The 26419-nt window shown below is 41.4% G+C and overlaps 1 protein-coding gene across 1 annotated transcript in view; it reads right to left on the bottom strand.

The window, feature by feature from the left end:
* Positions 1-6560: 6560 nt before the first annotated feature.
* The window catches only part of RAMP3 (receptor (G protein-coupled) activity modifying protein 3), a 35705-nt gene continuing 15846 nt past the window's right edge, over positions 6561-26419 (bottom strand). Inside the window, exon 3 of the mRNA XM_010576744.1 lies at positions 6561-6856. Within this exon, the coding sequence (XP_010575046.1) occupies positions 6601-6856 (256 nt within the window). The 3' untranslated portion in view covers positions 6561-6600. The remainder of the gene's footprint in view (positions 6857-26419) is intronic.

Below are 26419 nucleotides of genomic sequence, written 5' to 3'. Positions count from 1 at the left end.
AAACACAGCATAACCAGCCCGTCCAAAGAGGTGATTATCCCACTGTATTTAGCACTGGTGCAGCCTCACCTTGAGTATTGTGTGTGGTTCTGGGCCTCACCATTTTAAAAGGATGTTAAGGTACATGAATGCATCCCAAGAGGGGCAACAAAGCTGGGGAAGGGGCTGGAAGGCATGTCCTGTGAGGAGCGGCTGAGGACACGGGGTTTGTCTAGTTTGGAGAGAAGGAGGCTGAGGGGCGACCTCATTGCTCCCTACAGCATCCTGAGGACGGAGGAAGGGGAGAGGGAGGTGCTGAGCTCTTCTGTCTGGCACCCAGTGCCAGGACGTGTGGGAATGGATCAAAGCTGTGTCCATCAGGGAAGGTTTGGACTTGACATGAGGAAACATTTCTTTACCAAAAGGGTGGCTGAAATGTGGAACAGGTTTCCTAGAGGGGTGGTTGATCTTTGGTCAGCCCTAAAGTGGTCAGGTAGTTGGACTAGATGGTCATTGTAGCTCCCTTCCAACTCAACTCTTTATTCTATTATATTCTGTTCTGTTCTAGTCTAGCCTAGTCTAGTCTAGTCTATTCTTCTTCCTACCTCCTTCTTTCCCTAACAGTACATGCTGAGGAGATGTCTGATGACATTTCATCCCAGCCCTGCACTAGCAGAAGGGATTGCAAGGGCAGTCATGTCCCATCCTAGGCATTGGCTTTCACATTGTGGGAAGGAGGCATGTACCTTCTGATGGGGGTGAGAGCTGTGGATAGTCTTGAGATAATTTGACCATCTGAACAAATTTGAAAAAAAGCATGCATGAAGTGCAGTTTTTGAAAGTCTTCTGTGTTCATCCAGTTTCGCAGGGTTTCCACAGGATGTCAAAACTCCACATCTCTGACCCTAGAGAGGCTCAAAGATCAAGACCTCAGTGTGAAGCAGGACGGGCTCCTGAACTAGATGGTTGCAAATCTTTTTGAGATGAGCAATACCTGTTCATTTCCCCATGGATTTTTTTTCTCCTTGTACTCATTTTTAGAAATGCCTGAGCTGTTTCCCTTGGAAAAACATACTAAAACACAAGAGCCTGAGAATAACAGTACTCCCTCAGAGCAAAGGTCCATCTGGCCAAACACTCTGTCTCCAATGTGGCCCATCATGTTTGTCTAAAGGAGAACATATGAGCAGTACAGGTCTACTTCTGTCAGGGTCCTGGGGTGCTCATAGGCCTCAATGGCTGGGATCGTCCTCTCCTGGGACCTCCACCCTCACCGTCTCCTGACAAGAGCCCAGGGGACATGTCTCAGCTCAGCCTGGGGCCTTCAGTCCCTGCCTGAGCCATGTTGCAGGTGTGCCTGTCCCTGCCCTTGTCTCCAGGATGGGCCTGGGACCTGCACTGCAGAGAGCTGCTCTCCTGGAGGGAGCCCACAGACCTAGGTCAGAGCTTGTCATGCAGAAATATAGGCATAACATAGCATAACTCTTTTCTCTTCTCTTCTCTTCTCTTCTCTTCTCTTCTCTTCTCTTCTCTTCTCTTCTCTTCTCTTCTCTTCTCTTCTCTTCCCTGTGCTCACCGTGAGTCAAATAACGAGACTGTTATTTGCCTGAAATGCCAGGGTTTTCCAACTCCAAAAACACTTTCAATGACACCTATCACAAAGGTTACAAGATTTGATTTTGTTTTTCTGAATCCATTTTATAGCCGATGCTCACAAGCATGAACACTACATGCATGTGTAGCCAGGAGCAGGCTGATGCATTCTTCAGTTGAGCTTGAAAAAAACATCCCTTGCAGTCTGGCAAAGGAAAGCCACAGAGACACAGAAAGCAGCAGCAGGAATACAGGCCAAGCAGTCCCTGTATCCTGAAGCGTGAGAACCTGAAGAATGAGCATCGGTACTGACCACACACAAAAGTAGAAGATGATGTGTGTGGTGCCGTGGGGTATTTTCAAAACTGTCACATATCAATGACAAGTACACTTCCTGCCTTCCAAAACTTGCTCCTCTGTGCTTCTTGGCCAGGACAGCTTGCATGCAGGGAGAGCTGGAAAGTGGCAGCTCCTGATGGGGCAGCGAGCCTGGAGCCCTTCCAAGCACAGGCTGCTTTGCCCAAGCCAGAAGCCCTGGGGAAATGGAGCTAAGGGAAGAGCAGAGCTCGCTCCCGCTCCCGACTTGCACTGGGCAAGAGAGCCCGAGAGAGCCAGGGCACGAGCGGTGCCTTGGAGGTGCAAGAGCAGCAGGCAGGGAGCTAGGCGAAAGGGCCCAGAGGAGCCCTGACAAGGGGCTGTGCTCAGTGCTACAGAGAACAAGAAGCAACCCCCCGGGAGCATCCCTTGGAGCCCACCGTGGGAGTCCGAAAGGTTCCTCCCCCCGGATGCGGGGCACGAGGGCCACCTTCGTGGAGCACGAGCAGCGGGCACCTAGCCACAACGGCCCAAAGGAGCCCTGGCGAGGGGCCGTGCTCAGTGCTGCAGAGGAAGGCAAAAAACCCCCGGGGCCCAGTGCCAATCTGCCCCGGGGGAAAATTCCTTCCTGACCCCAGAGCTGGCGATCGGCTATTCCCTGAGCACGTGAGCAAGACCTGCCTCCTGGTCCCACAGGCTGGTCACGCCCCCCAGGGGATGCCCAAGCCCTGTTCTCCCTGAACCTGGAGCCACCTCGGGGCTTCCGAGAGTGGCCAAGTGCCCCCGGCCTGATTGACCTTGGGGGCAAGAATCCTTCCCACGCCTTCGGGCCACCAGCGGGTGCTCCAAAGCACTGGGAGCCCTGGCAACATCTCTGCATCCCACTTCTTACGGCTGCTGCCACTGGTTCCGCAGGGGGGGAGGACGGCGAGCTCTGCAGTGCTCCTCAAGAAGGCATTCCCTTGGTCTTGCCACAGCTCTCCATCCAAAAAAGCCTGATGGCCTCGGGCACCTCCAGGGCTTGGTGGTTCTTCTCGTCTCCAGCAGCCTGGTGCAGCCTCCGGTCTTCCTCCCTCAGCGCCCGGCAAGTAATTCCAGCGGCTCCTCACAGACTTCCTCTGGGATGTCTCTGGGCCGCCTGCCAGGCAGACTGGCAGTGGGACAGGGGAGGCTGCCCCTTTTATAGTGCCCCGGGGCATTGTGACTGCTGCGTTGCCGGGTGGTGGCACTGCGACACGGGGGGGTGGTGTGAGGGGGCCCCCCGTGCGCAGCGCTGCCCGCCGCCCCTCGGCCCAGCATCCTTCGGAGGAAGGCCTTTGGGGCGCCGGCCTCGAGGCGGTCCCTGTGCCCAGGATGCCCGGGGGTCTCTCCCTGCCCTTGGTGGCCACGCACTGGGCCCAGCTGCTGGGTGTCCCTGTGGATTCATGTGGATGTCCAGACTATGTGAATAAGGGCATTTATACCATATACATTCACTTGGTTGCGGGGGTGCCAGAGGTGAAGGAAAGGCTTTTGGCTCCCTCTGCATGAAGTTTGCAGATGTAGAGAGCGTGCAGGATTCCCTCGCTATTCCTTACCAATGCACCAAGGGATAGTTGCTACTACCCTGCTTATGGTGAGGTCGTCCTCATGGAAAGAAGTCCTGAATTGTTTAGTGTTCTTCACCATCTTTTTCCTGCACTTCAGTAGCTCTTTTCCTCCTTTGTCCTTTCCCCTTGCTATCTTTCTTGAAAGAGGTGGCAGCCCTCTCAGCTCTTGTCTTGCTCCTGCTAGTCATTGTCTTCTGTCAACTCTTTGCTGAAGCTCTTATACCCCATGGAAATACACACTTTCCCATTTTTTCCTGAATGCAAAGAATCCCACAACTCCCAGCAATTAAGCAATGTCAGCTAGCTGAGTAGCAAGCCTGTCACTTCTCTTCTAGTCTACTCATTGCTTGGGATCAACCACTGTTCCAATTCTGGGAAAGATTTTGAATCAGTTATTTTCTTTCTGTTTGAATCTCTGCCTATTTTCCTCTCAGACTCTGTTGTAACATAGAATTAATTCGCAGTTACAAAATGAGCCAGATTCTTGGTCCCAGATGTGATTTTCTTGGCAATGGGAACAGGCTTTGGGGAAAAGGTAGCAAGCTCTATGCAGTAGAAAATAACCACTAACTCTCACTAACACATAGTAAAAGTTATGTCAAAAGATCCAACAGTTACCATTCTGGTTCCCTATTAATGTACACAGCTGTTAAGAACTGGACACTGTGGTTGCTTTTTTCCTTAAAATACTATAAATGTTTCTCCAGATTTAACTACTGAGGCTGCATTTAATTAGTAGTGTCATTTCCCATGCACTGCTTCAACTTCTCTGCCCTTCTATCAAGTATATAATAAGAAGATTACACTTTGGATGGGGAAGACACACAAAAAAAGATTGAATTTTCACATCCAAAGCACCCAGCAATGACAGAACCCTTCCCCCTCCCCCACAGCACATGAAGGAAGATCCACTATCTTTTATTCTTTGAATCTTACATTTCTTAGACCCCTTGAAAATAAAATCTAGTGTGAACTTTTAAAATTAAACAGAAACTGCTTAAACATGACATCTGTTTAAAGACCACAATACACATCTAGTAGTATGATGTCATCAAGGTGACAGTTTCTTCTCCATTTAGTACCCAGGCCAATCTGTTTTATATTACATTAAGCTGGCTGATATCTCTCAGATGACCTGGTGATCAGGTGAACACAGTTTCAAAGGAGCCAGAACTGGTCAAGAATTTGCACCAAATATGGCAATTATACTGAAATGAACATGTTTTTGAAAAAGTAAAAATTTTTGCTATGTGGTTTCCAAACTAAAGTTTTGAAACTTGCTTTGAAGCTTGCTGAAATTTAATGTAAAATGAGGATTAAAATGAAACTCCATGCAGAAAAAATTATTTGGTTTTGGCCACACAAAATGCATAACAAAATAATCTTTTGGATAGAATGAATGGGTTGGTTTTTTTAATTCACCACTAGTTTTGGTGAAACAAAACATTTTAAGGCAGAAAATAACAGTCAAATAGAAAACTAAACCAAAATCCTCAGTACAGATGTCATCATTCCTTTACAAAGAGCAATTTTCTGCTATCATCTAGAGAATGAATAAGCATCTTTAGAAAAACACACAGGAAACACCTTAGAAAAAGAATAATTCAAACATTAGGGTAATGAAAAAACAAGCCGGTGCCTTCAACCTTTGTGAAAGGATGTGAAAACAAACCAGTACAGCTACAGGTGTTCTGTATTTATCTACATATAAACAATTCTAGTAAAGGGGACACTTCTAATTTGATTCAAGCCTGGAAACGCTTCTCATACACACAGACCTAAGTCTCAAACACTGGGCCAGAATCTTAGAGAAAATTTAACTAGCAGAGATATGAAACACCATTACTTGGCCATTCAACCTGTATTTTATTTCTGTGCGTAAGGTATGGAAAAACAAAGAGTCAGATATTGCTCAATTATAATAGAGCATTCAACTGAAAGGCATTTTGTGAAATGACAGAAAAGAAAGGTTCACAGCACAAATTTATTGTTTTATTTTGGGCATATGATCTTTATTTAAACTGTTACATAGGAATAGCTTTATAGAATAAGATTTCTGACCAGAATTTTTTCTCTTTCCTCCTAGTCTGTTCCAAGCTTTGATGCTCATACTTTACTTCCCACACTCTTCACGGGATGAAGAATTATTTATGTACAAAATTATACTCTGAAAGGCACCTCAAGCAACATGACACCTTTATATTTATTTGTAGGATATCACTTACACGAACTGAAGTGAGAGCAGGGAGTATACGGTGAACAAAAGTTGTCAAGAATAATAATTATAAAAGAGGAAAAATAAAGAGTCTGGCATATGAAAGTTTCTTCATTACTTCTTAGTATATTTATAATCGACCAATTTCCTCCCACATTTTCCAGCTCTGTAAAATAAGACTTGCATATCTTCCCAGAGTTTGTTTGTAAGCCATACAATTCCAAGTAGCCATGCTTAAAGGCATTTTATAAACTATTTTATAATGTGGCATGATAAGTTTCCCGTGGGGATAGTCACTGGACACTTAAATTTTCCTTTGCCAGGACAATACTTCCAGTTCTTGCTAATGATGTTTTTGATTAGCTTCCAAGGAAAAGCTGCCACTTGGTTACATCCACGTTCAGTTCCTTTGCCAGTGATCTTCTATCCAAGTCACAGGGTTCACAGATGAAAACCTCAAGTGTCCTGCACAAAAACTCAAGAGATATCATCTCCCCTGCAGTCAAGGTTACACCATGTGTCCATACACTTACATACAGTTTTGCAAAACTTAGCTCACCAACCAGCTTTACCCATGGGAAAGTAACTTTACCCTTTTTGCAGCTAAGGGGTCCGTTTGCCTGGGGACTTTCCTGTTTCTGGGAGCTGCCTGTGAATTCCATGATAATGAGGCCTGATGCAAGTAGAGAGCTTTGCACCAGCAACACCAATGGCGAAGCTCAGGAGGAGTGACTTTTGGCAGCAGCAGCAGGCAGCTCTTTGTTCACCGGAGCATTGTCTCTGTCTCAGTATCTCACAGGTTCCATTTCAGTAGATCTGAAAACTTCATGTTGAGTTTCTCTCATCATCCTCCTTTCTCAGTGTTTTTGGAAGAAGGAAATGGAGAAAAAGAAAGCCCAGAGGAACAACTTACACCAGGATATCACTTCTCTTGCTGCACCATACTACCAGTGTTATCATGGCACACGTCAACATGACAGGGATCAAGATCAGAGTTATGAGAATTTCATCTGGTGGATCTTCCCAGTGAACCTTTTCTGAAGTACAGTTTGAAAAGAATTGTTTATGAATTCCAGTGATAAAGCCCTCTGCGAGGGGGTTTGGCCAAAAGCAACTCGCGTTGTTGGCCTCACGTTCTGTGCACTGGGTAAAGTTGTCATAATACCTAGGAGAATAAGAAAATGAAGAGAAGTTTAAATAGAACACATATGCATATTACACTTAAGAGAAAGCTACATAGGGAGCCATATAGAATCTATAGGAGTGGGTCTATCATGTAGATAGTCTGCTGAAGGACCTTTCATGGAAGCTGTGGGTACCAAATACTACATAGTGAGCCAGAAGAACCGACTCATGCATACTCATACAACTGAGAGATTGCATGTGTAATCCTGGGATCCCAGATGGACAGTGGTCAAAAACCTGTCTTTTGGGTGCTGTTACCACAGCCAGGACCTCCTAATGCCACTTAAGCAGAATTAGAACTCACTCACTAGAGACATCTACAGTATCTTTAAAAAAACATACACACAGATGTGCCAAGAACAGAACATTTTGAGCAAAATATGGATAATTCGTGCCTCATCTGTCATCGGACCTGATGTTATGGCAAAAATGAAGATGTGACACTGGGACCGAGCCACAACGTCCATTACTGTGTAACAATTTCAGTTCTGTTGTACCCTCAGGCAGTAAGAAGATGATGGGAAAATAAACACACAGAAAATTAGCTTTTGATAACCTTTATTCCCCAACTCCAGCAAATGCCCAGCAGGAAAAAAAAATAAATCATTTCTGATTACATATGTTCACAATGCTCATGAAAGATTGGGAACCCCTTGTAATGCCTAACACTTGATTTCAACACAGCATGTGCTGAAATTTACCTGTCCAGGGATAACTTATATTTATGAGACTTGGCTATCCCTCAGGAAAAAAAAGGAAACAATAAGCCTAAATGAGTAATTGGATGGGTTTTGTGGTATTATCACAAGCCAAAGAAATTCAGGAAGCAAATGGAGTATGGGGGAGGAGGACGGAAATTAAGACGACGAAGAGTGTCTGGTCAGTATATGAATAGGGCAAGAAATAAGGAAACTGAATTATTGTCTGTTGCATTTTAAAATTTTTCTTTCAGTCCCACATGACTCAATAAACTGACTTCAAAGGGAAATTAAAAATAGAAAGGAGAGAGCAAGAAACCACATGACACCTCAAGGGATGGCATCCTGCACTATTATCTGAAGGCCCTAACCTCCCTTTTAGTACGTATAAATATGGTAACTCCTGATGAATGACTCATTCTGACATTAAGTACCACAGGGGACTAATGCTGGCTCAATCATTTGCTGTGAAATACCGGAGGGGAGAAATTCATTATTTGGGTCAAGACTGAAGTCCACTGTCTATTGCGTGTCTGTCAGGGGGAATGTCTGCCTGCCCGTGCTACAAGCACATAGGTTGAGAATACAAGCTGCAGAGCATCTACGTTCTCAGGGCTGCGTTCACAGAAAAAGAAAAAGCCTCACAGAAAGGTTCTTCTGCAACCTCCTCACAGTTCTCATTCTCAGGGTGTTTGAGCTGATGCCACTTTATTCATAAGCAAATACAGTGGACAATCTGACAAGCCCACACCCAGATGCTCTGGCATGCAGATGCATAAATGCACAACGTATGTATATTTTAAGCAAACCAAATAGAAAGGAAGCTTTTGTGACAATGTCAGCAGCTGCAGAAAAACAACAGGAAATAAGCTAAAAATAAAATACAAATATTAGCTCTTTGTTATTTTAATAGTGTCATTCTTCCATGTGACCTGGTAGCATCCATTCTTTATGTCCTTGAACTAAATTAGAAGCTGAAGATGTCTAGCTGAATATGGGAGAGACAGTCCCAGAAGACCTGAAGAATAATACATCTAAAGGCATGCCTACAGGGTTCAACAGACTACAATGCAGACACGCAGAGATAGCATGCACTTGCCCAGACAGGTCAGTGCTCCGTCTCGCACCGACTCCAGGCAGGGCTCCAGTGAGCGTCAGGCTCTGCTCCAGCCCTGCTCTGGGCCACGCTCCGGTGAGCAAGCTTGTCCCACCAATGGCTGCTTCAGCTCCCCGCTGCCACAGCCACCTCAATTTGCCCATCTGTTCATGCAGAATAACAAAACTAAAAATAAATCCTGGTGACCTGAGCAGACTTCAGATAAAAGTACCCTAAACTGAAAGACTTAATGATATAAAACCTTTCTTTTTACTTTTTTAATTTTATTTTTCCTGGGTGTAAAATCCTATAGAAAGTTCAGTGTTCTTCCAAGAATTCTGTAGATTTTTTTCATAAATGTTAGATGGTGTAAACAAAAACATTTCCCACTGATTTTGCATTTCAAGTACAACATAGCTAGAAAAATTTGGTTAAATGTTGCCAAAAGGCCAGATAAAAATAATTAGGGAGTTATATTGTATTTGAAAGACTGAATCCCTAAGAGCCAAAATAGAATAAAAATGTTATCTTAATAGTTTGAGTTCCTTGCAATTTTCCCTTAATACCCTCTCTCTCTCAAAAAAGCTACTTGCACTATAACGTTTTTTTCACACAATTGTGAGAATGTAGATAAGAAAAAGTCTTAATTATTTGAGAATTACATCTCTGCCAGTAAAGCTCAAGTCACTTAAATATTTATGTAATTTAGTAATTTAGAGTTTATGCACTGCAACAGAAAGTTCACGTTAAAAAAAAATCCTCTGCATGGTACTGTGTAACAGATGTCTCAGAAGGGAATAACTGAATCCTCATTACTACAGCACGGGCGTTCTGTGGTTGATCAATTGCTTTGCAAGTTGTTGGGTTTTTTTAAGAGGGGGGTAGGGGTTAATAGATATTTAATTCCAATTTGATTCTCCTATGCTTAATTCTCTTATGCCTTATGTAATTCTCTTTATTCAAACGGTAAATGCTAGAGTAGGAAACCTTTTCATTCTGTCCAATAAAATGACTATCCCAAAGACTCCCTGGCCTCTAACTGGAGGTAATTCAACACAAATGCATAAAAATTACACACTTTGTGAAAGGAAAGAATGAGAAATTACATTTTCTACTTATTCCCAGAACAAGTAATTGGAGACCAGTACAGTAGCACAAGCTCCTTCACCTCTTGGATTATAAAGAGGTGTGGGAAGATTATTATTCTCTGTGCTGAGTCACATTTTCATCTTTTCCAGGCTAGCTACAAGGACCCTAGTTAGTAAATACTCAGAAAAGGTATATTCACAGGCAGTTAGGTCACAAGCTTTGTGATCGGTGGACTGAAAAATTAATGTATCTGTGAGTTCCAACTCAGTTCTATAGGCCAGTACCAAAACCCAAAAACTAAGCATAGTCTGAGCACCAAAATTCATATAAATATATGCTTTCCCCTGATATCCTCAGGAGAATCATTCTAAGTTTTACTGAGGAACAAACTACTTGGTCATACTGTGTATTATTGAAAATATTCACTTTCAGAGAACATGAAAAATATTTAATTCCATTTTGGAGTAATCTCTGAGCTGTAACACATTTGTCATGAAAGATGATTTTCAATATTCTAGAACAATACTTCATTTTCAGAGCACAAACACTTTTTCTCCTGTACTTAGTGTTTCCACTAAAACAGATAATAACAATTGTGTAGTTAGTTTTGTAAAAACTGTGGAAAATTTTATTTTGTGAGTTATTTTACCATGAGAAAATGTATTTTTATATATTACCTACAACCAAGAACCTGGACAATGGGCAGTTATTATCAGGAATGCTAGTGTACACATTTGCCTTAATGGGACAGTGTTTCATGGAGTGTCCACTCAAACTATTTAAATAGACAGCTAGATGTATTACATCTCACCCACCTCAGGGCACCCAGTTGCCTACCACTCAGGGCACTGCTCAGTCTAAGTGGGGGCTTGAATCTCATCCATAATTTCCCACATCCCCAAGGAGGAATGTGGTAAATTCTTGCTCTTTCTTCCTCAACATCCCCACACAGAAAAACTGCAGAGATGATTGGTTCACAAACAAAAAAAATACAACTCCCTCTAAATTTTCATGAGACCAAGAAAACAAATAGATTGTTTCATTAAGAGTTTCAACAAATGAGCACTTTCCAAAGAAAAATTCTTTCAAAAAATCCCAAACAATTCTCAAAAAGCAGAGTACCATATGTACCATATGTCATGTTACTGAAGACAAATTTTTGAAGGCATTTGTCTGGCTGCAGCCAGTAGACCCACCAGCAGTTCCAGTAAGAGAATTTTGCCACCTCTTCAGCACTCATGGATAGACCACCCCAGAGACACTCTGCACACATGCAGTCATGGATGTTTTGCTATTGCTTAATGAGAGGGGTCAGGAATTAAAAACCAAAATAATCCCTGCACTTTCACTGTTCCATTTTACATAAATCAGCTTCATGATTAGTGATATAATTATGGAAGGGTACAGCAGGGTACGTATATTATGAGTTAATTTTTTTTTTTATTTTGAGTTCATTTTTGTTATTTTGAGTCCACTAAGTATTCAGAAAATACGGGGAAAATTCTCTCTAGCATAAACGAGTCTTGATGTAAATCAGGTAATAGATACTCCAGGGACACTCATTCCTTCTGCTACTCTACAATCCTAGACAGGAATCTAGAGGCACTGTTCCAGGATACTACAAGTTATGTGGTGTATTTTAATAAAGATGTTTTAAAACTCTTTTTTTTCCCCCAGATGGTTCAACCAAGGAATTTCTTTATACATAGTCGTATATTAAATTAGAGTTCAAAGAATGATCATCCTTGTAACCTCCACCCAGTCTGGAATGAGAAACACTGAAATAATAATAAATATAAATATCATACGAAGAGAAAGGCTTTTCTTACAGCATTTCCAGATGAAGTGGAGGCAGGAAGTACCAACCTCAAAAAAAAAGCCTATTCTTGTACAATATGCAGCCGGATTTTATAGAATTTAAGGGTGTAACAGTCTCGATGAACTTCAAATAAGGATCCAAACCTTAAGATGATTATCTCCTGAGGTTTCACCATCACATTAAAAGGAAAGCTTTAGTTTTATAATCAGCTATGATCCTACAAATACGGTGGAATATTTCTGAGCTTTTTCATTCAACATCTCTCAAACAGATTTGTGGCGGTATCTTCACCATTCCTTTAATCACGTATCTTCTGCCATGAGGAGTATTCTCACAGACACACTTCTACCTCCCTAATTAGATCAGATCTGCTGTTGTGCATCTCCAATATAGATTCAGCCAGAAGAAAATAATGCATTACAAAACATAAGGGAAGAAATGAATGTGTGTGTGGGGAAAAGTCAAAAAAACCCTTGCTGCTTTAATGACGACATTATAAAGTATAGTTTACTCTCATGCCACTGAATAATGGGCATTGTGACAGATTTACTCACTTGGGTTGAAAATAATGAATACATTCTGGTGTCCTTTGAAATAATTACAGATCTCCACCCTTGGCTTCACATCAACAGCTGTCTGGAAAATGAAAAATGGTTGAAGAAACCTAACTGAAAACCCTAAAATGCACAATTATTACTAAATTGTTGTTAATTTCCTAACGATACAGCAAGAAAATGTAAATATAAAGAGCAACTGTAGATGTATGCCGTAGTTTATATACCTAATATCCATCTCCAATAAGCAACAAAAACTACTACATTAAGCAAATATAGAACAAGGAGGGAAATGTAGCATGACACCAGGTACTATGTTATAAAGATAAAAAATTTAGTAGCACTGGAATTTTACCAAGCCAAAAGCTTTTACTAGCAAGTGGGCTTTGCCTTCTACCACTCCTGAGGTTATTTTAATGATTATTTAGTTGTAAACTCAGCCCATTATTGGGAACATGAGTTCAGAGGGGAAGTATTCTCTGAAGCTATCACTATGCCATGACTACAGCAGCCAGTCCCATAGCTCCCTTGAATTAGACAAAAATCAAGAGTAAGCAAAGGCAAATCCTAGTCCCACAAAAACTTAAGCATATGCATCCAACTTCTTATATACACTGCACCTCCTAAGTAGTCATCACCATCAGTGACGATGTGAGGAAAAAGATTAACTTAATATACTGAAGAGTCTGCACTGGGTCTCAGATGCTGTCAGCCACTTCACAAATTCCCACCTCTCCAGCTGAGAAAGAAACATAGATAGAGGGAATGCACTGCAGAGGGCACAGGAAAATGCAGGGTGCAAGAGCAGCACATGGACCTGGCATCCTGCAATCCAAACACTGAAACACTCTGCAAATGTCTGGCTTGCAAAGATTCATTCATGTACTGTATCATCCAGATAAGAGTTTGTTTTGCTCCTTAGAGATGATTACAACATTGCAGTGTTACTCTGCTCTATGCAGTGATCTGGCTCAAGAGCTGTGGCTTTGATACAGTTTGTCTCAACCATCATTTACTATGCTATTGCATGAGCAACAAATTATGTCAGAATGCATTACTTAATCATGAACTCATCAGGGACAAAGACTAAAATGAAGAAGGCCAAACTTCTCCAAAGAAATACTTCTTGAGCTAGCTTTCAGAGTAGCAATGGAGAAATATGTGCTATTTCAGTGGTGAACATGAATTCTCCTGGAAGTTGCCAAGTTGAGGCAAATCCCTTCACCAGTTTGACATAACAAATATTAAGCTGCTATGTTAAACACACACATCAGACACTTTGCATTTCTGGCTAAAAGTTGTACTTTTCTTTATCGTAAGAATAGGGTCATCTGTGACTCACTGCTTTTAAATCATCACTGCTCAGTTTCTAAAGTTGACTTGAATTACAACTTTGATGACAGAGCAGCTGATAGAGACCACAGTTGCAACCGCAGCTCATTTCTGTGTAAGCTCCTGAGACATAGCAAAGTTGCTTGTTAACAAGTTCCTTGGTAAACAGATGTCCCCAGGTTTGCAGCAGCAACCCTGCCATCTCAATTCAGAGTGAGCTTAACATGTAACAGTGCAAACAGGACGGAGGATTTGGTACTAATTTAGGAAATCTAATGCCTGCTCTCTGCCCTGGTCCAACACCAGCAGCTATTGTAGTAACACTGACATTTGATGGAAAACAGAGAGAATGGCAAGGGGTAAAGAAGGGCTATTTGTTATTCACCGAAAGCTGAAAGAAAGCAGAGTAAGTTTTAAACAGGCTTTGGTGTGGAGGAGAAAGAAGATTAATTGAAAATGTACCTTTTTACTATATTGTACCTTTCATTTTAGAAAATATGATATTACAGCTAATGATGATAACAGCAATTCCAATGTATTTTCCCCACTTTTCCTTTCTTTTGTCTTGTGTGAAGGGTTGTTTGGGACATATTTGTTTGTTTAATATTTTGTGCTTAATTTTATTTTATGAGCAGAGCTCAAGTGTGTAGTGTGGGCCTGGAGGGACATAAGCCCTTATGAGATCTACAGCAATTGTTTAGAGACAGATTTTTACAGCTAGTGAAATCCCTAAAGACAGTCACTAAAAGCCCTTGAAATCATGTGTGTTATTTTGCAGTCAGTAGAAAATAGATGACTGCACACACATGAATTCCCTGGGAGGTATATGTAAATCCTTTTTCTTTCCCTGTCTTTTGGTGACTGGGAAAGTCTCTGTAGTTGAATTTCAGCTACAATCATCCCCAAAGTATTTGGAAATTCAGGTCATATGACCAAAAAGCAAGGGCAGTTCACCTTGGCACAGATGACAAGGTTTCTACACTCTGCTGTATTCCTTCTCCTCCAGCACCATGATACACACTCTTCATGAGTTGGTTCCTGAACCATCATGCTGTACAGCACAATGCTGGAGCACCACAAGGAACTGTGGTGGTTTGCCCTGCAGATGCTTATGAAGAAGAGGTGTTGCCAGCCCAATCTGCATGTGCTCATCAGTTAGACATCTCTGTTCCTTATTTGTCCCTCTGTAAAATGAGGCTAAAGTAGCATTGTCCAACCTCATGAAAATACTGTGTAATAAAATACAATACGGTCTCTAATGACTACCTTAATAGGGACCATATGTGTCATATACAAATAGTTGGCACCCAGTTTAGGTGTCCAAAAACTTCCCGAGTATACAACAATCCCTGTATTATTTGATTGATTGCCTTGTAAGTGTTAAAATAAAGCCTACAATAGCTGTATCTGTTTTTCATTCTCAATCCTGTTTGGTGTGTTGCTCAAACTGTAGGTAGCATGTTAAACAAAGCAATGAAAGCCTTCCCTTTACAATTTCTGCTATAAAAGAGCGAGACAAATGTGGCGTATTTTCTGAATCACTTCACAACATCTGTACTCAAAAACTCATGCATGCAAGTATCCCTGCAGTGACAGTGAGAAACCAGATACCATTGAAAAAGGAATAAACAAATAAAACCAGCATGGATAACTGTATAGTTTTGCTTTCAAAGTCAGAGAGCAGCTATGAAATGCTAGCTAAAATAAAACAACTAATTTCTAAATAAAGGATGGTAACACAAAAAAAGCATGCCAGACTGCTATTTCAGACATTGACTTCTCTACACAAACATTCTAGTAGTTTGCATTTTTTACTAATGGATATAGGCAAAAAAAATATTGCTAATAACACCTATGTGTCATCTAATACATTTCATTCATTAAATTGCAAAGAAAACAAATGTCCTGATTGTTTTCTAGATGAGAAAATAGAACCATAAGACAGAACCACAATTTGCCCGCAGCAGAGTAGTTCATGGCAGAACTGGCAATAGAGCTTGGGTCTTCTGGGCCCAGGACCAGGCTCTAGATACAATCTACACTGCTTATGAGGACTCTGATTCTTATCCTGCAATTGGGCTACTGAAAACAACTCTCTCCTTGTGAAATCTCCACTGTTGGAGCTACACACACACACGCACACGGCATGACTACATATGACTTAATTCTTTAGGAAATCAGGCCAGAAAGTGGACTGTTTTTCCAGAGAAAGTGGAGCTCCAGAAAAGCTGTCTTTGGGGATTACTTGGACAACAGAGCACCAGGTCCGCCAGAACCTGACAGAGGGGAACAGAAGGAAGCCCTGAACTTCCTTCTGCTCTTTCCTGACATACAGTCAGGAAAGGAAAATGCTCTCCATGCTGAACTCAGGGACAGAAAACAAAGCGCAGTTACAGCTGAGCAATTATCTCAGAATATACATAAAATTGCAACAGCCTGAAGGAGATACACAAGTGGCAGACCTGAGCTGGTCATTTGCAAATAAGGAATATATGAACTACCATCTTTAATTTAAAGTATAAAAGACACCCTGTACCTCAGTCCCGAGCACATCCAAGAGGCTCTGCTCCCACAAAGTTCATGCAAGCTTTGATAAAAATTCCAGTTTCATTTATGTTACTGAAGTCTGCAACACAGTTTCCAGGTTAAGGGGAACTCAGTTACAAACCAATGCTGCACAGTTACCCACCTCCTCTCTCCCTTCATTTCCACAAAAAGAAAACCTCAGCACACAGGCCAGATGAGACCCCTGACATGCTTCAACAGAGCCCTGATAACGGGTTATCAGAAGAGAAAGCTTCTGGAGCATTGCACAGCAAGTGAACCACACCACAATACCAGAAATCAGACACAAAATGGAGGTGGGACTCATTACATCTTGCTTCATTCCCTTACAAATACATCAAGTTTGTATTTTTCACCCAAAGATAAAATCCCTGTCTACATTCAACAAATGGCTTGCCAATTTTAAGTTCTGCACAGTTCCTGCAAAGCTCACTAAAAGAAATTTATGTTACATAAACTTGCATATCCTGACAAACTGAAATCATACTTTTGAGACATGCTGCAAGTAAGTCTGTAAAACAGATTTAAGAATTCTCAACACTTTTGTGACTACTTTAAACTTAATTTTCACACCTACTGTTTCTCCCTTCCACAGTTTCTCATTAAAATGATGACCTCATCAAAGATATCTGATGTCTGGGAAAACATACATTTCATAGCAGAAAAGAATAAGTCAGGAAATAAATAATTCCATTTAACAATAGACGAGACATCTGAGTTCAGCTCAGCCACACAAAAAGAAATCTCAGTGTTCCTTATATAGATGGAACCAGGAATGTTCTTAAGAGACAAATAGCATCTATGTGCTCTAAAGAAGCTGATCTTTCAGAATAAACTCAGGGCACTGATTCCAGTCTTAAATACAGAAAAAAACATAGACACCTGATAATATTTTCCTCCCTAGTGAGAGGCAAAATTTTGCTCCCAGCAATGGTTGCACACCAGGCTTGCTGTCACCTATGGAATCTTGTCACCATCAACTCATCTGTGACCACTCATCACTTCTCCAGGTGCTGCAAAAAAGGGAACATGGTCCTTGACAGACAAAAAGCAGGTTTTGTACTTGCTCATGGGTAGCTAGGTTCTTCTGTATTTTCAAAATATGTCAGACTTCTCACAAGATCTGTTTCGTAAGCCTGTTTGTCCTAAGCTTATATGAAGGACTGCAGTAGTGGGTGTTACCAACTGATACTGTTTTCTACTCTCTCCTAGTGCTATTGGCTCCCCCCCCACAATGCAGAGGAAAGCTTTGCTTTTGGAAAGATATACTGTGCTGCTAGCTTTAAAGTAAGTAAAACGATGCATGGGAGCAGCTTAAAAGACAGAAGTCTGCATGAGCAGAGTTTGCAGTTTGCCTGGGTCTCTGCTTAGAGTCAACTCTCTTGAATAACTAAGTCTCAACAGCAAAACAAATGCACACAAAACCACAAAGACACCTTCCCCAACATTTTGGTCCCCAGCAAAACTCCTGCCAATTTGCAAAAAAAAGATGTGCTCCTTTTCATCAAACTCTACAGCAATGAACTAGCCCCTAATCCTTTAAGAATTAATCCTACTATTAAACCAAACATATTAATCATACTATTATTAATCTATTTCAAAATATAAATTAATATCCATACTCATCTAGATTTTAACTGCTTTACTGGCAAACCAATGTGGGAGTGGTTACGGCTAAGCTGCAGCAATGTTCTGCTAAACTTAGGTCTAACAAAATGTAGTGTTCCAGCAGGAACAGTATTCCTTCTCCAGCCAAATCACTGAACACACTGAAAAATCCTAACCCTCAAATTCAGCAACAGGAAAAACAAAATTGCAGTTAAACCACAGACCTAGAATGGAATTCCTCAACAGTAATGTTTCATTGCTATTGAAATCATCACTTCCAGACCCAGATAAATGAGGTGGTGTTCTAGTGGGAACAGCAGTAAAAAAGCCTCCCTGTAAACAGCCCACATAATGTTGTCAAAGAACTCTTACCTTTGATACTATAAAGTGGCAAGGGACTGAACAGTATTAATTTGGCCAAGCAGCAACAAAATCGTTTCTCACTAATCATTCCCTGGAAAGAACTTAGGTGATTCTAACACAGCAACTTTCCCTGTAATTACAATTACACAACATTAGTCCATAACCTTCATTCCTATGATAAATGAATCACAAATAAAAAGATTTCAATCTGTAGATCACTTTATACTTGAGCCACTAAACCAATGCAGTGCAATACAGTTACAAAACGGTAACTTTCAGTTAGCCAGCCTGAATATTAGAAACAGTTTAGCCTTACCTACACGCACCTCAGAACAAGCCCATGTATCTCATTTTTGCAGACAGCTTTGCTCACCTCCATTCTCCCATGGAGTGGACTGATATTGTTCCCATCTACCTGGTTTTAAAGGCAGGCAGTTGAGCTGACGTTACACTGCAGCTAGCGCTGCAGCTTTATGTGGACACATCCACCACAAGACTACTTTTCTTCAGAAACTCAAACCTCAGGTCCCTACTCAACTCCAAAAGCGATAATTCGTATGAATGAGAAGAAAACCTGTTTGCTCTCATTTGAAGAATGGTGATCTCATTTGCAGAATTGTAGCAAACAGCGAACATCACATCTTAGTAAATATATTTTCATGCTTCTGCAAAAGTGACTTGTGTTTTCAGCACTACTTGGAAATGAAGAATAGCAAGTGCTACGGTAAGTGCCCTTGTTGATCAAATCCTATCCCATTTATATTCAAAGCAATATCACTGAAAGTCTAAGGAATGCCATAGCAACATTTGTACAAGATTACTGAGCTTCACTGTTCCAAGATTTCTATAGCCCCTCCATCTTCTTTCAACAAAAAGAAAGCTGAATATAAATGAATCTAACAACTGAGGGAAAGGGGGCTTGACATGTTCCTTGATATCTTCAAGTAAGCAGAGTCAGAGATAATAAAACTAAAGGACCCTGAACAACGTCCATGAAGGCTAAATTTTGAGTTCATATTGTTACAAAATAGATGTTTTCCTTCCTGGAGTATTCTGACTGCACAAAGCACTGTCTGTGTGTAGAAAACCTCAGTTGTGTCAAGTTTACAAATCAGCTGGTGACACTGCATTGTCAAATACCACCACCCCAAACTCAAATGAACTCTTACACTCGTCACTTATTTCCTGCTCAGCATTGCTCTTTACCTCCCAGTTGAAATGCTGTAACAGGTGGCTGTGGACTTCCCATGCACAAACAGCTATTTGCTTGCAAACAGTCAGTAGAGAACAAAAAATACAACTTAACAGCATGTTGAAAGGAGAAATTGTTCAAAAGCACAAGATAGCTCAGTGGCTCAGAGAATTTAATTGCATTAAACATCCTATGTGAAGACAGTTATCTTGACACAAGAGCATTATACTGAACAATTCAATACTGTTCAGCAATTATTCTTCTTTAAGAAAAACAAACAAAACCCACACTTCCCCCATAAATCAGCCTAATTCATATTAGAGTATTACTTTGAAGCAGAATGGGTCTGAATGCTAGATTTTGTAAAAGCACTAAGTACTTCCAAACCTGAGTAACATAACATAGTTTTTAAGGAGAAGAAATATTTCATAAGGACAGTTCTCTCAAAAAAATAATGTTCTAGCTGTATTTTGCCATCTCTAGAATGGGAAAATTTTATCAGTAAAAAATATCTTCAGTGCATGCAAGCAATAAATTTTCAGTTTAGCGGCAAGGACACTACATAGAATTGTTATTTTATTCAAGGCTATATCACAGGCTGCCATTTTGTTAGACATCTCTGATGAAGGGGAATTACAACAGCCAATACACAGAACAAGTTACAGGGAACAGAATTGCTGCAGAAGCCTGTTCTCTCACTTAACATTTAACAGTCTCCAACCACCAAATACTTTTCATGGGGAGCAGGTATCACATTTCTGCTTGGCAAGACTTAAAAGAAAAGCTCTTCTGCCAGCAAACCAAACCTCTTTCAGAAAGCTGAAAGGACTGCTGCTAGAAAACAGGTTTTTTGCTTACATATCTATATGACCTTCTTTCCGTTTGTATGGGGATAATTAACATCCCCCTAAAAATTAAAATGACAAAACAGGTCCATGTCATTTGTCACCAGTTTTCCTGTCTTATTTATCAGGTGGGTACATTTTCTTTAATCTTCCTTTTCTCACCAACATACCTGTAGAAGCCCTTCTTATTCTTCACATCCCTTGCCAAATTCAGCAATAACTGTGCCTTAGCTTCCCTGATCGCATCCCTACACATCTGGGCAGCATCCCTATATTCTTCCCAGGATACATGTCCCTGGTTGCACCGCCTGTGCATTTCCTTCTTATGCTTCCATTTGACCAGGATGTCCTTACTCAGCCACGCTGGTCTCCTGCCTTCCTTGCCTGATTCCTTACTCATAGGAATTGAGAGTTCTTGTGCTCCAAGAAAAATGTCCTTAAAGAGCTGCCAGCTCTTTTCTGCTCCTTTACCCCTGAGGGTAGTTTCCCAGGGGGACCCATTCATTAATTCCTTAAACAACTGAAACTTTGCTCTCCTAAAATTCAGGGTCCTGACTCTACACTTCACCTGGCCCTTATTCCTCAAGATCATGAATTCCACTAGGGCATGATCACTGCAGCCCAGGCTGCCACCAATCTTGACCTCTACCTCTCACATGAACATTTCCCAGACTGTTTCCAAAAGCCTTGTGAGCAGTGGAACAATCAGAGCAGCTACGGGGACAACAGCAGGAGCAACACTCTTTGTTAAACAAAAAGCAAGGGATGCAATTCTCTTTTCAGAGAAATGAGAGTAAATCAAGAGTTGCTTTACAAAGGCACTCAAGCTACTGCCTGTTTCAGCAGCCTCCTAAGTATTGACATCTCCTCAAAGGCTGAGGAGGTGCCTCCACTTAAGGTTCTTTTTCTTCTAAAGTTGAATAGATCCTCAAGATAATGCTATATTTCAGGCCCTCACATGCACACCTGGAATGCTGACATACAAATAATATAAAAATAAATATCAGCACCTTGACAGAACCACACAGGTTTTGCTTCCAAAGCAGTGTTTTAATATAGCTGTTTATCTTCCCCTTTCTAGTTTGCTTTCCAAGACCCATGAAATGCTAAATGGTTACATCAGCGTGCCTAGTCCCTTAATCCTAAACTCTAACATCTGCAGTTTGGATAGAGCTTCCAAACAACTCTGTCAAGAATTAAGGCCTGTGTTTCCAGCGCTCATCAAATACCTTGTCCACTACTCCTTAGAGTCTCTTGTTCCTTATTGGGTACAAGCTTGGCAACACTTTCTATGTAACACAGCAACTTCTAAAGCTGTGTTGGGGCCTGGCCCATGTCTATCAAGCTGCTGTCCAGCACCCTCAAAGGGGCAAGGTCTCCTGCTCTGAGGCCACACAACCAAAGATGGTGAAGACGGTCTCTTGCGCTGAGGCCACACAAACAGCTACTGAGACTAAACCAGAGACCTAACCCTCAACTATTATAGTTGCTCCTGTAGTCAGGTAGAAACAGTGGAAGCAGAGGTCAACTTGGTAAGAGGAGAAGAAGCTCATCCTGAGAGGGGGAGAGAGGAAGAATCAGAAAAGGCAGCCTATTCTGCAGCAGTACAGGAGAGGAAAGAGATAGAAATCATAAAAGAGCCCCAAACTATCTTGTCCCTATCCATGACCAAGCTCTGAGACAGGCAAAAAATGTCACCCATCAGCCAGGTGAGTGAATTTCTACCTGGCTGCTCTGATGCTGGGAACATGAGTGAACTATTTACAGCTCGGTGGTCCCAGGTAACATCAGGACATCCAGGGAGAGATGCAACATACATTTGGGCTCGAGATTGAGGGGTGGACCTAACCACTGAAGCCATTGCACAGGTTATTCATGAATGTGAGACATGCACTGTAATCAAGTGAGACACACGAGTAAAGCCTCTCTAGTATAAAGGGTGGTAGCTACAATATCAGTAAGGGGAGACCTCGCAGATTGATTATATTGCACTGCCACAAACTTGCCAAGGCAACCATCATCTGCTTACCATAGTAGAAGTAAAAACTGGATGGTTGGAAACATACCCTATAACTCAAACCACTGCCCAAAACCCCATCCTGGGCCTTGAAAAGCAAGTTATGTGGCAACACAGCACCCCAGAAAGAATTGAGTCAGATAAGGGGACTCATTTCCAAAACAACCTCATTAGTATCTGGGCCAAGGAACATGGTGATGATTGGGTGTACCACATTCCCTATCATACACCAGCCACCGGAAAGACTGAAAGATACAGCGGACTGTCAGAGACTAAACTGAAAGAGATGGGAGCTGTGGCGTATGGGGAGCAGGATGCAAATTTAGCAGAAGCCACTTGGCTAGTTAATACCAGAGGATCAGCTAACTGATCTGGGCCTGCCTGAACAAAACCTCTGCACATTGTAGAAGGAGATAAGGTCCCTGTAATGCATGTGGGGAACTGGCTGGGAAAGACAGCGTGGCTTGCTTCTCCCTTGGGAAAAGGCAAACCTGTTCATGGGATTGCTTTTGCTCCAGGACCCAGTACACTTGGTAGGTAATGCAGAGGGATGGGGAAATCCAATGTGTACCTCAAGGAGATTTAACCTTGGGGGAAAATAACCCATGATTTGAGTTGTATATTTTAGGAGGAACCACAGCAGGAATCACCTAAAGCAACAGAGAAAGAGCTTTGCAAAAGCTGAACAAGTGCAGCAGTGACCTAACCTGAGCTGATTTTGACATCCAGTAACTCAACACAACATGCCTCTCTGGTTCAGAGTGACCACCATAACAGAGAGAACTCACGGACTAAATTAACTCAGTGGACATGTTAGGGACATTTCACAGGAATGACCCATAGACTAAGGGAATGAAATCTGTGTATAAATCAAAGGACAGGAAGGGGTCTGGTGGTTAATGAGGATGTATTGGATAGTGTATTTCTTGAGCAGGACATAAATGGTTTGGAATAAGGGGTAGAGATTGTACTAGGTCTGACTAGGATAGAGTTAATTTTCTTCATAGCAGCTCATATGGTGCTGTTTTAGAATTTTGACCAAAACAGTACTGATAACACACTAATACTCTAGCTTTTGCTGACCAGTGTTTGCACAGCATCAAGGCCTTCTCTGTTTCTCACTCCATCCCTCCAGTGAATAGATTGGTGGGTGTGCAATAGGCTGGCAGGGGACAAAACTGGATAGATGACCCAACCTAACCAAAGAGATATTCCATACCATATAACATCATGCTCAGAAATAAAAGGGAAAAGAGGTTTTTAGGGGGGTTAGCCATCCTTTTGCTTGGGAACTGGCTGGGCATTGGTCTACCCAGGGGAAGTGATGAGTGATTGCCTTTGCATCACTTGTTTTGTTTTGTTTTCTTCTCTCTTTTTCCACTTACCCTTCACTTTTCAAAGAATTTAATTTTTTTATTTCTTTTACCTTGACCCCCAAGTTTTCTTGCTTTTATTCTTCCTTTGCTCTTTCCCTGCCCCACCGGGGTGCAGGGAAGGAGAAGTGAGCGAGCAGCTGCGTCGTGCTGAGCTGCCCACCAGGCTTAACCCACAACAACCCATGATAACTTTCAGATAAATTTTCCCCTCTGGTTTAAAGTGGTATCTGAATTGAGAGCATTTTCTTTAGAAAATTGTTTTTAACTTTACAGAAACATATGTCCACAAGACACCTTGTATTTTAAGTACAAGACCTGGAAAATGGAGGAAAGGCAAAAGAAAATGAGGTATGATTCTGAAATTAACAGGGTTAATGTGCGACAATTCCTGCCAGCTGCACAATTAAAATATCTCCTAGGTAACAATACAACTGGCCAGACAACATACTAGGGAACACCCTGCCTTTGCAGATGTGTACTCTCCACCAGACCACACACATACCTGTCAAGTGACATCAGTTGACTACAAGTAGCACAAATCATTACATATCTATCCCTTACAGTCAAACAAATCAGGCTCGTGTCTATGTAAGTTAAATGCAAACTTTAAAAGCTCTTACTTATGGATCAAGTTTAAAACTTTTTGTCAGGTTGGTCAACTAGTGAAAGCTCTTCATCTTCTTGGGCCTCTCATGAAAGGAGACCGCATGTTTCCAGGGCAAGCATTCAAACACATCAAATGTTTTTGTGTTGCTATACTCATCAGTATTTTAAATTTTACATCTAAAATCTTAATCCTTGTACTAGAACATGTGAAGGGAAGCAAGAAGTACTCCAAAATTCAGACCCAAATGATCAGACCATCTTTTGATTTCTAGTAAATACTTCTCAGTGCTGACAATCACAGTTGCACAATCTCTGCCACCTCATCTGCTTTTTCTCTATTACAATCAGCTATTTCTCTATCCAATTCAGATTATTTCACAATATGTCAAGGCAAAGGCAAAACCAGACTAAGATCTGGTATTTTTTCTTTGCCATCAGCTTTGCCTCTTTCTTCAGTCTCATTAAGAAAACCATTAGCATTTTCTAGCACATACCCTCCTTCAAAGGCCAAGCATGACAGAAATGAGAGCCCTGAGAAGCTAATAACATCATCTGAAGGTGCATTCCCACTATTTCTTGTCAGGTTAGATTTCAAAGCAAACTTCTGCATGCTTAGAAATTAGGCTGCCTTTATAGTCAGTGGAGATACTGGAATAATTGTAGGGTATGACGTATATGACATCTTTTAAGACAGCTTCCTTAAGTTTCCACTGACTAGGAAGGGAGTCCAGGACAACTAGTACATTGGACAGATGAATCCCACACCTGTTCTGTGTAGCAAAAAAAAGCATCATAAAAAAAGCAAGCATGCCACTGTCAGTGATGGAGAAACATGCAACAAATATGCTATCCTTGTATCTACCTAAGCTCAACTTCCCAAAAACATTACCATCAGAGTCACCATTGGTTTGCACAATCTTCCCTCCAGTCAGCCTGAGTGCAAATGCTCTTGATGCATGCAGGTATTCAGGTAAGTCACTATCATCAGTCATCTGTTGACACAATTCTACTTTCTCCCAAACACATCAGTCACTTTGTTCATTCACCTTGTAAAGTTTGCTACGAATAACGGCTTATTTGTCACCACTTTCCTCAAAGCGTTCTAACTCGCTAAAACCGTTATTCCACCACTGCTTCCAAAATTAAACGCTCAGCCGGCTTCAGTCCAATCCTCGAACACCTGCGGAGGAGCCAGAGTCGGGAGGGAAGAGCCAGTCCTTCACCCAGAGCTGCTCTGAGCTAGTCATTCACAGCTTGTCCTCTGTAACATCTCAGCAGCTCAAGGCTTTTCTTTCCATCTAGATGAACCAAGCTGACATGCAAGCAGAGAAAATGTGGCTCTAATCCAGATCAGTTCTACACAGCTGGGCCTCCAGACAGCTATTCAAAACAGGCACCTGTGAACACAGTCATTTTTCTGACCAGGAGACAAAAACTCACAGGGAAAGAAATAACAGAAGAGCGCTCCTCATTCATTCCAGCTTACATCTACAAACAACTGCTTTGGATTCCATTTTTAAGAGGATATTAAAGTGTCATCTGCTGAGTGGAAGCTGTTATTAGATTCCACTTGGTCCAAAGTAGCACAAGCCTTTTATAACACCACAGCATCGTTTCTTAAAGTGGAAACAGGGGACAGAAATATCTGATGATATCCAGCTGTGAAATAGAAATCACAGGTCAACCAGGCTTACACTTTGAGAAACACCCACTGCAACATGTGCACAGAGTGAAAAATAAATAAAATAAAAAAACAATTCATCTGCTTCTAAGCTGAACTTTCCATCATAATTTCCATAGCCCTCCTTACTTACTTTAATGAGCATGCCAAGAATGTAGATTTTTTTCTGATTATTTACGGAAAATGGGGGTTATATAGACTGATAAAATTCCTGTAATTAGAAAATCCATTTGCTTTGGGAGAGGAATGGCAGTTGTTTCCTCTCCCTAGCAGAACACAAATAATGGGAGTGAAAAATCAGGCAGTTAATTACAGATCTTAAACTTCAGATCATGTCAACTACTGGACTAGTTAATGAACAAGTGATTTTTTGCAGTTTTGAATAATAAACATATCCTTTAAAATTGCAATCTGTACACGGACAGTTCACAAACAAGACCAAAATTGATGAAAAATTAACCACAGAATCAGAGAAACAGTAACAGCATTAGAAAAGAACTTAAGGTATAGCAAAAAGATCTGATAAGGGAAGAGCCTTGTATGGAAAAGTCCTGCTTAACTACTATTCAGTTACATGATTATGTTTTAGCATGACTTTGATGGTAGAGCCTGTACTCCATAAAATATGGATTTTTTTCCTTTCTTACATCTTCCCCTCTTACTCGTGGAGGCAAAGACACATGCTGCCTACTTAAATAACTT

Source organism: Haliaeetus leucocephalus, unplaced genomic scaffold (assembly GCF_000737465.1).
Source record: "Haliaeetus leucocephalus isolate CR32 unplaced genomic scaffold, Haliaeetus_leucocephalus-4.0 Scaffold41, whole genome shotgun sequence".
Lineage (NCBI taxonomy): Eukaryota > Metazoa > Chordata > Aves > Accipitriformes > Accipitridae > Haliaeetus > Haliaeetus leucocephalus.
Note: the sequence above shows the minus strand (reverse complement) of the source record. Positions and strands in the feature narration are given on the sequence as shown.